This window comes from Octodon degus, unplaced genomic scaffold, assembly GCF_000260255.1.
Source record: "Octodon degus isolate 3935 unplaced genomic scaffold, OctDeg1.0 scaffold00269, whole genome shotgun sequence".
NCBI lineage: Eukaryota > Metazoa > Chordata > Mammalia > Rodentia > Octodontidae > Octodon > Octodon degus.
In genome coordinates, this window is record NW_004524845.1 from 64,608 (window position 1) to 78,545 (window position 13,938).

The following is a 13,938-nucleotide window of genomic DNA, read 5'->3' on the forward strand; positions in this document are numbered from 1 at the left end:
TTCCTTGAATGCCTTCAGGGCACTTTTGGCCAGCTGGAGAGGTGTGAGGTTCGAACTCCAGCAACCTGAGGCTGACAGCTTTGTGGAAGCAGCCACTTAAAGGCCTGAGCTAGAGCCAGGTCCCCTAAAGTTATCATTTTAGAGTGATACATGCACACCATATTTACAGCAGCAAAACTCATAATAACTAAATCTGGAAAGTAGCAAATATGCCCATCAACCAATGAATGGATAAAGAAAATGTAGTATACATGCACAATGTAGTACTATTCAGCTCTAGAGAAGAATAAATCTAAATCACTTGTAAGAAAATGGATGGGACTTGAGACTATAATACTAAGTGAAATATGTCGGGCACAAAAAGGTTAAATTTTGCATGATTTTGCTAATATAAGACTTGATTTAAAAGCAAAATAAAAAATATGGTAGGATAAAGGAGTTAGGTTCTGTGCAGATGGAAAGGGGGTCTGGGAAAGGAGCAGCAGCAAGAAGTAAAAATGATCAAGATGTGGTGTGCATATGCACCACTTCTGCAAAATAAGCATCACTGTTACATACTGCAAATTCATACTAATACAAAGTACCATTAACATTGTACTGCACTTCCTGTGTAGTTTTATTTGCTTTATTGTAGTTCTTATAAAGAATATGCATTGTTTAGAAAACGCCACATTATAGAAAAATTTTGACCATATCAATTAAAAAGTTTACAGTTATAGATATTTTTAAAGTTAGAAAGATCACAATTTTTCATACTTTTACAAAGTTTATACCATGATAATCTAGAGCAGTTATCACATACATGGGCCAGATGTTTATTTCACATGGAAAGTAATTTCATCAAGGTTTTTCACTTTCTAACTTGAATACAAAACACTATCATCCCATTTAAAAAGCAAAACTGACTTTCTGATGTAATGACAGCAGCATTCTAGATGGTCTTCCCAGATACCTTTTCCTCCAAGGTTTTTTTGTTTTTGTTTTTGTTTTGTTTTTGTTTTTCAGAACTGGGGATTGAACTCAGGCCCTTTCACTTGCCAGGCAAGTGCTTATTCTACTGAGCTATCTCCCTGCCCTGCTCCAGGGTTTTTTATATGCATTATTTTGAGGCCTTTTTGTTCAGGAAATCAGCAAAAGTTGATTTGTTTTATTTTTATTTTGTTTATTCAATTTTGTTTTCCTTTTCAGGATGAATGTAGAAGAGACAAAATAATTCAAGTGAAGGGGGAAAGTTCATAAAGCAATATCCCTATAATTATCTTTATATTTATTTTTATTAAATGAGCTGTTTTCCTATTGTCAATGTTACCCCTTTGATACTTTTTCTCCTTTAGTCAATTTTTTTCAAAACAGAAGTTCACTGTTTTAATAAAAACAGCTGTAGCATTTAAATAATCTTTCACCAATAATTTGTGTCTACTTTTACTTTATTCAGATTTTCCTACCTCAAGTGTGTTGATGATGTTCTCATGAGACATCAATTGCGCCAAAACAATAGATAATGCATGGGACAAATACTAATCCACTTTTTTTTCTTGGTAGACAATGAGACAACTGGGAAGTTTGCAAGGATTAAATGCACTTTCTCAGGTAATCATATTTTCAAATATTTTTATTAACATTTCAAAATATTAATGATGGTGGCAGTAATAGCAGCAGCACTGTAATTCATAAAATCAGCATATCAGTAGGAATAGCCTAAAAGTTGAAAGAACAAGTAAGTAATTGAAACAGCCTAAAACAAAATAAAGTAGTGTGACCAGGAAAAATAAAAACAATATTGAATTTTCATTAGATTAAAAAAAAAAAAACCATTTCAGGGTTGGGGAGACAGCTCGGCAGTCTGAGCACCTGCCTGGCAAGTGCAAGGACTTGATCTTGGAGTTTGATCCTGGTACCATATGCCCTTCTGGCCTTAGAACCCTGGTCATGTCATGCCAGCCACCGAAACTGGGCATGGTGGTGCATGTCTATAATCCCAGTGCTGGGGAGGCTGAGACAGGCGGATCACTACAAGTCTGAACTGCGTAGCAAGATCCTGTATCAAAAAATAAAAATTAAAAATTTAAAAAAACTTTCATAACTTATAGATTTTATTATAGGGCTAAGACACCATTGACTAAAGAGCTCAAACTCATGAGAATACTGCAGTCTTGCTCAGAGAGGAATTTCAGTCCACCGAAAGGGAGAATTTGCCCACCCATTTCACATTCACCAGCGTGACTTTCCCCTTTTACTTTGCATCCATAACTCTAACATGTGAGCATGGTCATTTTTACCCATATCTTTAGTATTCTAGGTTTGGTTTTGGAAAATCACTTAATTCTTTATGGCTGCAAGGTCTCCTTCCACCACCTTCATCTTTCCCATGGCTAAGACCCAGAGAACATGAAACTCAGCAGGTAAGCTGATGGCAACAATTAGTTTGACACCTCAAGCTTTGATGTCTTTCTCTGCTTACCTTCTGGAAGTTATGATATACCAACAATAGAAAAGAATTAATAATTTTTAAAACAATTATAGTAATACCAAATTCTTTAACTGTTTTTATCACTTAGGAAAATATTTACAAGTTCTCACCATTTGAGTATTCATTTCAAATAGAAAGATATGACTTCCAAAATATAAGAGATCTATCTTAAAGATATCAGTAACAATAGATAAGCAATCCTCAAGAATCAAAGCAGACTGGACAATTTTCAACAAAAATTTCCAAGCAATTATTCAAAGCCAAATTTTAAATGATGACAAAAATCCTGGTTAAAATATAATAAACTCCTTAAAATTTCATAAATCAACCTGTTAACAATATTTATTAGGCACCTAACAAGTAAGTATATTAATCAAATTGTGCTTCAGAACAGAAGTGAACACATTTTAGAATACCTCCAAGGCTCAAGAAATTTCAAACCTGCTTAGGAGATAAGAGAATATACTTCAAGATACTAAATTGTGAGGTAGAAGCAATGAATGTCATGGGAGTTTAAATAGGTAATTACTGAGGCAAAACAGAGTGAAATAATTCTGAGGCATCCCTGCCAATTTGAGGAGTTTACAGCTAATCTACAAGCGATATTCAGTCATTCACAAGTAATCTCGAAAGGAAGTTTAGTAGTATAAACTTCAATTCCAAGAGCTTTCAATTCCAAGACCCTGTCTCAAAAAAGTCACTTAGATACCGGGATAGCTAATACAGGTATCTTTCACTTGACTGGGTGACAAGGGTTTATGACAAATAATTATGGGGCAATAATAGATTTACAAAGTAAAAATGCATACTTGACAACAAAGAGAAGGAAATGATCCACTGCACCAGAAGGCACAGGTACCTTTCCATCTTCCTGAGCAATAGTGTCCCAAAGGAGGCAGAAGAGACGAGCACACACAGTGTTTTCTCATATGACACTGACTCTGATTCCTCTGCAGCCTCTGCCTCAAGACAAGTCCTAGCTCCCGTGCACTCTGAGTGCACCTTATGCAAGACAAGCTCTGGGCACCGGGATGCAGGGTACATCCCTGCTGATACTATCTTTCATCTCTCCACAGTATGAGTACTCTGTGCCGGTGCATCCTCCACCTCTCCCATCTCAGCCATCCCAGCAGCCTCCACAGCCAGGACTGAAGCCTTTCCAGCAGCCCACTGCTACCCCTGCCGGCCAGGACACACCCCCAAAGGGAGGGCCTCAGCCTCCGATGCACCCTAGACAGCTGCCCTTGAAGGACGGAGAACTGCCAGAGGCTCAGCAGCAAGTGGCCCCCACAGACTTTCCACTAAACCCTGAGGTAATTCCTCCCTCCTCTCCCCATGCTGGGGATTGAACCCAGGGCCTTCTGCAGGTCAGGTGAGCACTCTACCACCAAAGTTACATTAGAGCCCTAGCTCAGGTAATTCTTTTCTCTGAAATCAGATTAGGGTCACCTAATGAATGAAAATAAATTTGTAAACTACATTTAAATAATCACAATCCTCAGCCTAAAGCAGTAAAATATGTAATTAAGCAGTCTTTCATATTAAAGACTTTACTATTTTAGTAGAACATAAACATCTATTTTTCTGATCTTTGCTGTCAGAGATGGTACAAATTCTAAAAGATCTTGTGCCTGTAAAATTTTGTTTCTTAGTTGCAAAAGATGAAAACTTCCATAGGAAATAGGAAAGCCTAAAGAAGTCCAGGCCATCTAGTGTATATGTGTGTTGGACAAACTAAGGACAGTGATTAATCCCTTTGCATAACAATAATAATGTATTATCTCTCAGTGGAGAGATGACAAACATGTAAAAGTACCTAGTAATGATATAAAGAGAAAACAATGGACAGAAAAAGGAAAGTACCACATAACCAGCACACTGCAGGCATTTCACATTCCACATCCTCCATGTCACTCTGACTACAATTTTACAAAGATAGACACCAAATTTTCCCAGTGTTAAATAAAACCTAAGTGGCAGAGCCAAAATTCAAACCAAGCAAGTATGTTCCAATTCAAAAATGTATTATAGGGCCAGGGAAATAGCTCAGAGGCATAAATGCCTGCCTGGCAAGTGGGTCCTGAGTTCAATCCCCGGTACTGAAAACAAAAAATGTATTATAGCCAATTCATGATTGCCATGTTTTGCCTCCCTGCCAGTCGCTTTAGTCGTGTACCATGTAAACTCCTTGGTCATCCCCTTAGAAAGCTAAAGGAAAATAGAAAATGAAACCCATCTTAAAATTGTCTTATTATAACTATAAACAAGATAAAGGTGTGAGTTTGTCTATCTTGACTGTTAACTTTAATCTTTATTTATGATATAGCTCCCAGTACTGGATTTTGCAGATCCACAAATCCCATCAGTAAGTATAAATCTCAATGGCATACCTTCTTGGGGAAAAAAAACCCCTATATTTCATGAAAGTTGAATAAAATTTTTAAATCATCCCATTTATTTATGAATATGAAGTGTTATGAGTCCCTTTGCTTTCTTAAATATGAAGTGATAATTTTTTAAACTAAACCATCTGCAAATATGTTTAATATAATTCTTAGAAATTATTGTAATGGAGATTTTCCTGTGTGAATTATTTTGTTTTCCACCACTTACAGGTGTTCCAAATAGCCCGTTTCATGTCACGGGTACCAGTCCCACAAAATAAACCACCTACAGTAAGTTCTTTTAATGCCATTTCTCTGTTTGCAATTTACTTAAAAGTTATTGTCCTTGGAAAATGCATTTTGTGAAAACTTATTTTATTTTGTTTAGCTTTATCCTGGAATGCTTTACATGTCCTACGGAACAAATCAACTGGTAAGTCTATCCTGTGAAAGGTATCACTTTCAATTAAATGTCATCTTAAGAGGCAAAATTACAAACACTCAGACTTCACACAAGACATTCCAAATAAATATTGTCTAAATGGCTACATTAGCAACTGAAATACTACAGAAGCACATTTCCTATTTGGAGAATCCTGGCCAGACATACACACAAGAGCATTAAAATAAATTTTTGATCTAGTGAATTGGCTCTCCATGCCACCTCTGGCCACAGCATCAATACTAATGGCTAGGGGAATGCTGAGTGGCCTGGAACTCATCGTGAGTAGCTAGGAGGGTGCTAGGAGGCAGCTGGTTCGTGATCTGATGCACTGTTCCCTTTGAACAGAATGCCCCTGCAGCAAGACTTGGCTTCATGAGTTCAGAAGAAATGCCCGTAAGTAGCACCTTCTAACTCTTTGGAAAATGACGACCAGGGACAGAAAGTCAGAGATGACTGGCTACAGGACACACTGGTGATAGAAGTACGCAGAGAGCTCAAGACTCAGATTTTTCGACTCCAAAACCAAATGCTTGATTTTGAGGCAGTATCAAAAGGTTTCATCTAGTGTCCTGTAGCCAGTTATTTCTGAGCAAGGACAATCCTTGAGCATAGGGCTTTACCTCAGCCCTTCTATGTGAAAAGAGCAACATCTCTCCTGAAGGACCCCCCATCATTGAACTGCAAGGGCTTCAGATGAAAAGACAAGTGTGATGCATATGGGATTCCCATTCCTTCTAGGGCCATTTTTTCTCCAAGACACCCAACTCAGCCACAGCATGAGTAATTCAGGACTCAAACTTAAACTCTAAAAAGGGAGATAAAATTAACCAACTTTAAAATTTGATTATTACAAAATTTCTAATTCAGGAAGTATAGTCTTGGTTTGTTAATATCCATACACATTATAGGATTTGAGATCTACTAATTCATACAGCTGAACTTTTCAATGGGAAATTTCTGCCTCATATCTGTTAGAGTACAAGGGAAAATAAAAGCCATATTGAATTATCAACTCGTTATTAATTACTCATCCTATCAAATCAAACTGCTAAAAGCACACACATGCTTTCTCTAAAAGAACACTCACTTTTCCACGTTTCTAAGCACCTTCTGTGTGCCTTGCACGTAAGAGAACCTCACAGATAAGATCAATCCAATTCCTGGTAAGAAGGAGCTTCTAGTATAACAAAAAGAAGCATAAGTAGTGCACATAATATCAAATCCATGAGATAGAGAAAATGACTATATCATCAGCGGGAAATAGGAAATAAGGAAGACAGCCCAGCGCAGGAGTCACAGTGGCATCTCTGAAGGAGATGGTGCAAGAAAATGGAGACTCAGTAAGGAGCCAGCAGAAGATGGAAACAAAGAACAGTGTCTCCAGCACTACATGGCAGACTAGAAATCAGAAATTCAACTACTAATTATGATTTTATAGTATTAACTTGTTCATATTCTGTCTAATTCCCAAAAGATTTTGTGGTAGTTTATGAAAAACACAAAGAATATAACAACAACCAAAAAAAAAAAAAAAAAAAATGAAGATAGGATTTTAAGTGATGCAAAACCATGAGGAAATTAGAATATGTAAATACTAGTCCCACAGCTCTTCTCAGTTGCAAATAATCCAAGATTCCATTTATTTCCTCCAAAGAAATCAGACTTTTCTTATACTTGTTCTAAAAGGGGAAAGAGAGAAAGAAGAAAGGGTAGGAAGGAGAAAGAAAGTGAGGGAGGGAACGAAGGATGAGAGCAGAAAAAAGGAAGGCAAAGGGAAGGGTGAAAGGAGGGAGAAAGGGAGAAAAGTTCTTACAGGGGGCTTCATTCTTTTTTTTTTTAGACGGGGTCTTGCTATGCAGTTATGGTTAGCCCTGTGCCTTGCTTCTGTTCTGCTGCCACACTGCTCCTCTTCTTCCTGTCCAACTAAGTGGGGAAGGGTCTCCACATTTCACAGAAGTGGCCTTCCCCTACCCAGCCCCTAGACTGGTCTCAAACCAGCAGGGATCCTCCTGTCTCAACCTCCCAAATGCTGAGATTACAGGCATGTGCCATCACACCTGATTCCACATTTGGAAAATATTCACAAATACCATGACAAAATCCTTGCAAGCACCAACAGATGTAATGATGAATGTAGTGTCTGTTTATTTATAAGGTTACCCATTTCAGTTGTTTGTTGTTTTCCTCCAAGTGAACTCAAACTGTCTCAAGCCTTGCTTCTGTTCTGCTGCCACACTACTCCTCTTCTTCCTGTCCAACTAAGTGGGGAAGGGTCTCCACCTTTCACAGAAGTGGCCTTCCCCTACCCAGACATATGCAGAACTCTTTCCTGTATATTTTGAAGACATATTTGCAACAAATGTGCTCACACAAAGCTATCAGCCAGCTCCCTGTTCTCTATTTTTAAAAAGTTCTCAAGTGTAACCTTAACCCACTTGGTTAGTAGTAGGAAATAATGGTGTCTCTGGCAAATATTTCATTTCCAGGGAGGAAGAGGAAGCCCCGTGACCTATGGAGCCCTGCTGCCAGGATTTGCTGGTGTGAGGCACAGTGTTAGGAGGATGCCCCAAGATCCAACCATGGCTGGAGACTTCACTCTGGAATTTGACTCCCCAGCTGCAACCAAAGGCCCCGAGAAGGGAGAAGGAGGAGCACAAGGCTCCCCTCTGCATGAGACCAAGGCAGAGGATAACGAAAAAGCAGGTCTTCTTTCACAGATAGCACCTGGTGCCCGTGCAGGGCTCCTTGGTTTCCCTAATGACAATGTCCCCAGCATGGCAAGGGGCCCTTCAGGGCAGCGAAAGAGACCCCTTGGGGTCACCCCTGCTACTGCTGACCCTTTGATGACCCCTGAATTAGCTGAAATTTATGAGACCTATGGTGCTGATGTTACTACACCCCTGGGAGAAGCTACCATGGAAACCACAATGACCCCAGACACTCCGCAAACATTGGCACCTGGAAACAAAGCCCGCCAAGCACAGATGATGCATGATCCATGGCGTTTCCAAGAGCCCTGACCACCTCAAGCCTGCAGCTGGCTTCTGTGTGCACAAGCTGCCCGCCTTCATCCCCATAATGTACCTCTTCGCCAAACACTGGCTACCCTCCTGCAGCACAGGCGTTGAGAGCACCATGCATGTGTCAATAAATACAAGTGGCTAGAAATAGCTTAGGTCCCCTCCTTGCTTTCATTCTCTTATTGAAATAAAATGTGTCTACTGTCTCCATGATTTAGAAATACGATTAATAACGCCAGAGCAAGTCTGAGGGTCTCCGCATTTGATAAGTTTGTTTCTTAGCTATTTTAGTCATTATAGGATTTATCCTGTGAGCATAACACTATTATATCCAGAAAATGTGGGACTGCTTTTCTTTCTAAGCAAAGGCACATAGTCTCTAGGAATTCTAAGAGTTCTAAGCTATTTCATTTAAACTTCATGCAATGGGGATTGGTGTAGAACCCCTAAATGGTATCACTGGGTTTCATATATTGGATTACAATTCTAATTTGTAGAATATTTTATTTAACCTAGTAAAAGAAAAACAATTAGCCTATTTTAAATAAAGAATTTTTTCTCACTGGATATATCAGGAATATATGCTTATTATTTACATAAAGATAGTCAAGCAAAGCATATGCAACCCTTATCTTTGCTATTCATTAACTCATTGTATTCAATTCACCCATTTTTTTTTCATTCAGAGTTTACTGAATATCTACTTAAATCCTAGGCACTGTGCAAGGATCATGCACACAGCCCTGTCCTTTACATGTCACAATGAACATGATTGGCAAGTAGATAGTCACAATAATAACAAATCAACCACTCTAAGCTAAGTTCAGTTACTTCAAATGTACTGTCTCACAGCAACACTGCCAAGCAAACACACCCAGCACTACAGCACACAGGCAAAGTGCTATCTATGAAAAGGCCAAGTACAAGGTGTCACAGAACCACAGAGAATGGGCATCTAATCTAGCTTAAGTAACCCTGGAGGACCTGGGAGGGATTAGACAAATTTCCATGGGATGGTACCAGAAACATCTTCAGAATGAGGTCCCCAAGAAGAAAAACCACCAGAGCCATGTGGGCATTGGCTCAATCAGTGAAGTGCAACATGGGGAGAGGGGCTGTAGAAAATGACCCTTGTGTGTTGTTACCCAGGTAAGGCAACACACCCAAAGCAAGAAAGCGCAAGTCCAGAGCTAATCAGCCCTGAAAATTAGCCTCCAGCTACACTCCACTTTCCATTCAGTTGCTGGGCCCAGGTCTTACACTCCACGGGACTCAGTCTCCTCTATTCCGTGATGAAGAGTTTAGGGGGTATAATAAAGGAAGGAGAGCCCTGAGATATCACTCAATCTGGATTCTTCAGGAGCCTTAGCAGGGCATATTATTCACCCCACTCCATAAACTGGGGCTGCCAACCATCAGGTCACTCTGGCAAAAGCGTGTGGTCAGGAGAATAACTTTCATAGTAGCAAGCATACTTCCATAGTAGCTTAGCATGCCAATAGCCTCTAAGAACTGGTGAAGTCAGAGATAGAATGATTTGGGTTCAAACCTTGATTTTATATCTTGAGATCTATAAGACCTCATCTTTCTGCATTTATGTTCTTATTTTTAAGGGCCTATTACCTAACACACAAAGATATTATGAGAATTAAATGAGATAAACACACAAAATTGGTGAATCATAATAGTTTCCTTCTTTTCCAGTGAATCCTGTTAAGAGAATTCAGCCAAACAGCAGCAGTAACAGTGGAAGAATGGAACTGTACCATTATCTGATGAATTTTGCCTTTCCACTCACAATTTCTACCCCTTGCCTTTTTGGTCCTTCTCTGAAATGCACAACAGGCATTTGTGAGAACATGTGTGCTGACAAACATTACCACCGCAGGGCTCAAAGTTCACTTCGGGTATTAGCAGTCTGGGCACTTATTAGCTAAGGCAGTTTTGGTGAGCAGAGATCTCATGTTGTGGATCCTTGAGTGACCTTTTACTTGCCACCAATCTTTCTGAACACTGGCACACTGAGCAAACACCAACACTGTCAGGGAAAGAGACTGAATGTCATCTACAGGCAGAATCATCTTAATTATACAGAATCTCAACTATAGCTTCCTTCTCATGAGAAATAAATGCCTTCATACTATGACCCATTCAGAGAGATCTTCCTGAGCTACCTTTCTTCTAGATCTGTTCATCTCCAATCTTCCAATTTTCTTCTTTCTAAATACTTGATTAGGTGGCCAAGCAGGAGAACCCTGAGTCAGTCAGGAACGCGATCTCTTCGGTCATCTCCCTCTCCACACAAAACTGACAGCCAGGTTTCTAACTTAGAGTTCTGCCCTCTGAGTGATGTTGCCACACACTGACTGGCAATTTCTCTTGGCCTGAATAGCAGACAAAAAATCATGCACCAAACACACATTCTGTCCTCTCCATCAAGCGGTCACAGGCAGGGTAAACTGGCCACTGCTTCTTATTTTTCACAATGACTGGAGTAGAAAGAAGTCATTTACTAGATAAATAGCTTCACACTAAGTGCCCTGTGTTGTATGATGAAAAGGTACGTCATTAATGATTATACTAGAAACAGTATAAGCTAGTACTACCGTGGACAAACCTAGCTATCTAGTGACCTACTCACAAAGGACTCCCTCAGATTACAAACATGTGGACTGAGGAAAAGGCATTAAATTTACAAAGAAGAATTATACAGAAATCTGAACCAATTTACTTCTAAAATTCCTGGTATTATAGTGGTCCCTCTCTTATCATGGAGGTTATGTTCTAGACAGCTCTGTGATAAGTGAAAATCAGCAACAATGTATTTATTTTAGTATATATATATATATATATATATACTTTGCAAACCCTTCCTACACTCTTATAAGACTTTCCTACACTTTCAAAAACACTTCTAATGTTCTTAATTAACCATTTTCTCAACTCATAAATCTACATAATTTTAACAACATATACAGTACTGCAAAATCCCGTAATATAGCAAAAAAATCTGTGATAAATGATTAAGCTTAATGTTTTTTGAAAACTCATGAAACAATGAGTCCATGAAAGTTAAACAGTGAAATAGTGAGGGACTACTGTATATATAATTTCCATTGCTGTTGTTTATGTTTGGTTTTTTGGTTCAGTGAATCCTATATCACATAGTATATGATGGGCCCCTCCAATGGCATAATCACTTAGAATCCATAAGGCATCCTGTTTCTATTAGGGCCAATTGAGCCAAGAGGAAATTTTCAAAATGAATTACTTTTCACAAAGAAAATCCTAAAGATCTCTGTCATTACTCTCCACACTGGGCTGGCTAGAGGTCCCATACCACTGTGCATACTTTCAATATGTTGGTATCATAACACTCAAAGTTTACATTGCAACATGGACTCCTTTCATGCTCTAGGTCTTAGTCAAAATTTTCAGCCGTTCAAGTTACATGATATGTATTACATGTTGTCTTCAAAATACAAAGATGTGTAGAAAAGTGTGTCTTTGTGTAGGGTAGCACAAGAAGCAACAAGTTGCCAATAAATGTTAGCTCTCCTAATATGCTCCGAGAATCACACCCATGGACTTTTGCAATATTTTTTCCACCCTGAGACTTGCATCATGTTAACTGAATTCTGTTGCATTGTGTCTTCAAAGTCTTAGTCACGGAATGGATGGCATCATGTTGGAATACAAAGATGGTCAAGGACACTCAGGACTATACTATAACAGATGAGAGGACAGGTGACATAGCCCTGGGGCAAAATATTATAAGCTGGTATTGTTCCTGTATTTTATGAGTAAACTGCTTGTGATTTTTCATACTGACTAGAATAGAAAGAAATCATTTACTACATAAATAGCCTCATACTAAGTGCCCTGTGTTGTATTAATTTGTCCCACAAAAGTTACCACATCTGAAAAATAAAGTGACCACACAGAAATAATTCTGCTACTAGCAACACCACCTGAAAGAGTTGAGAATAATCCACTGTAAGACTTCATGACCCATTAAGTTTTTGCATCAGCCAAACAGGTGACAGGAAAAGAAGTAGAATATTATATGTCTCAAGTCATCAGTGGTGACACTGATCTCTGCATTTCCCCAGAGTGCAGTTCTAGGGTCTTCTAGTTGGCCCCTCCTACTACATCATTCATTCCAATAGTGAAGGAGTCTTGTGGGAAACTCCAATTAGTAGGTGCAACTATTCTCACTATGTATTCTGAGACTTTGGAAAGAACCACATAATAAAGCCATTAGTACATTCTTAGATGGGCATGGACCAAGGTTCCAGCTTTCATCTTACTTCTATAAGTGTGAATTAATAAAGTATAAGGGATTCTCAGGCTCAAAAACCACTGTGTAATCAGCCCAGAAACTGTGGGTATTACACTTTGCACTCTCTCTGCAAGGCCATACTGTCTCCTAGTAAACTGCTGCAGATGCCTCCATAAAAAGCTTTGGGAAATAGATATAGATATAGATATAGATATAGATACAGATATAGATATAGATATAGATATATCAGGATCTGTTGTCAGAGGGATCAAGTGTCACTCAATTAGGGGGCCGGGAAGATGGCTCAGTGGAATAAGCGCTTCCCTGGCAAGTGCAAGGGACTGAGTTCAATCCCCAGTTCTGCCACACACACACACACACACACACACACACACACACACAAAGTGTCACTCAATTAAGGGGCCTTAGGTCTAGGAACCAGAGAAGAAATTATGACTCTCACTGTGGTACTTTAAGTAAACTTAGAATTTTTATGTCAAGCAATATCTTGATAGGATGTCCATCTGTAGTTTTTTTCTTCTAGAGTCCTATGATCAATGAACAATCATTACAGAATATTGTTTGTCCCGACATTCTGATTAGTATTCCATCCCATGGCTTATTCCATTCACTGCTTCTTCTCTGTCTCTGAGAGATCAGCACCACTATCTTGCCTCTGACCTCTACTACTGATGACATCTTTTTTTCCCACTGAGATTCCTAAGCAGCATCCTTTATTATAGTTGGCCTACAGAAAATGAAACCACAAAGCTCTTAATTTCTTAATGCCTTAGTGATGGAGTGTTTTCTGGGGCCTTCTGGGTGGAGGAAAGTAGAGTGAACCTAGATCAGTCAACATAACATCTTCAGTACACCAGTGTGTCAAGTACATCACACTTTCCACTAGTACAAAGGCAATCATCTTTATGTGACACATGACTAGTAAGTAATGCTCATTCCCATTTACAAAGACAATGAGTTCTTTTCAAAATAAAATAATTTTTGAATGTTAGTTGAAAAGAAAAATATGAAGTAAACACTACAGGTTGTAATCAGATATGGTGAGAATCATAGACAGCCTATAAATAATTACGTACATGAACGATATTGAGGGAATGCTCTTCTAATTCAATCTTCTCACTCATGGGTGAGAACTCCATTGCTGAGAAGAATGACACATTAGCCTAGAACTTAGAAGACTGAAGCCCAGAATTCACAGGAGTTACGAATTCAAAGCCAGCCTGAAAGTCTACCAAAAAAAAACCAAAAAACAAAAAACACGAGAGAGAGAGAGAGAGAGAGAGAGAGAGAGAGAGAGAGAGAGAGAGAGAGAGAGA

The 13,938-nt window shown here is 38.9% G+C and overlaps 1 protein-coding gene across 1 annotated transcript in view; it reads left to right on the top strand.

Annotated features, from left to right (window-relative positions):
- Ambn (ameloblastin) overlaps nt 1–8,319 on the top strand; it is a 17,795-nt gene extending 9,476 nt beyond the window's left edge. The window contains exons 4-11 of the mRNA XM_004646538.1: nt 1,543–1,590; nt 2,292–2,402; nt 3,547–3,783; nt 4,797–4,835; nt 5,086–5,145; nt 5,243–5,287; nt 5,645–5,692; nt 7,786–8,319. Coding sequence (XP_004646595.1) covers nt 1,543–1,590; nt 2,292–2,402; nt 3,547–3,783; nt 4,797–4,835; nt 5,086–5,145; nt 5,243–5,287; nt 5,645–5,692; nt 7,786–8,319 — 1,122 coding nt within the window. The remainder of the gene's footprint in view (nt 1–1,542; nt 1,591–2,291; nt 2,403–3,546; nt 3,784–4,796; nt 4,836–5,085; nt 5,146–5,242; nt 5,288–5,644; nt 5,693–7,785) is intronic.
- Nucleotides 8,320–13,938: the final 5,619 nt, after the last annotated feature.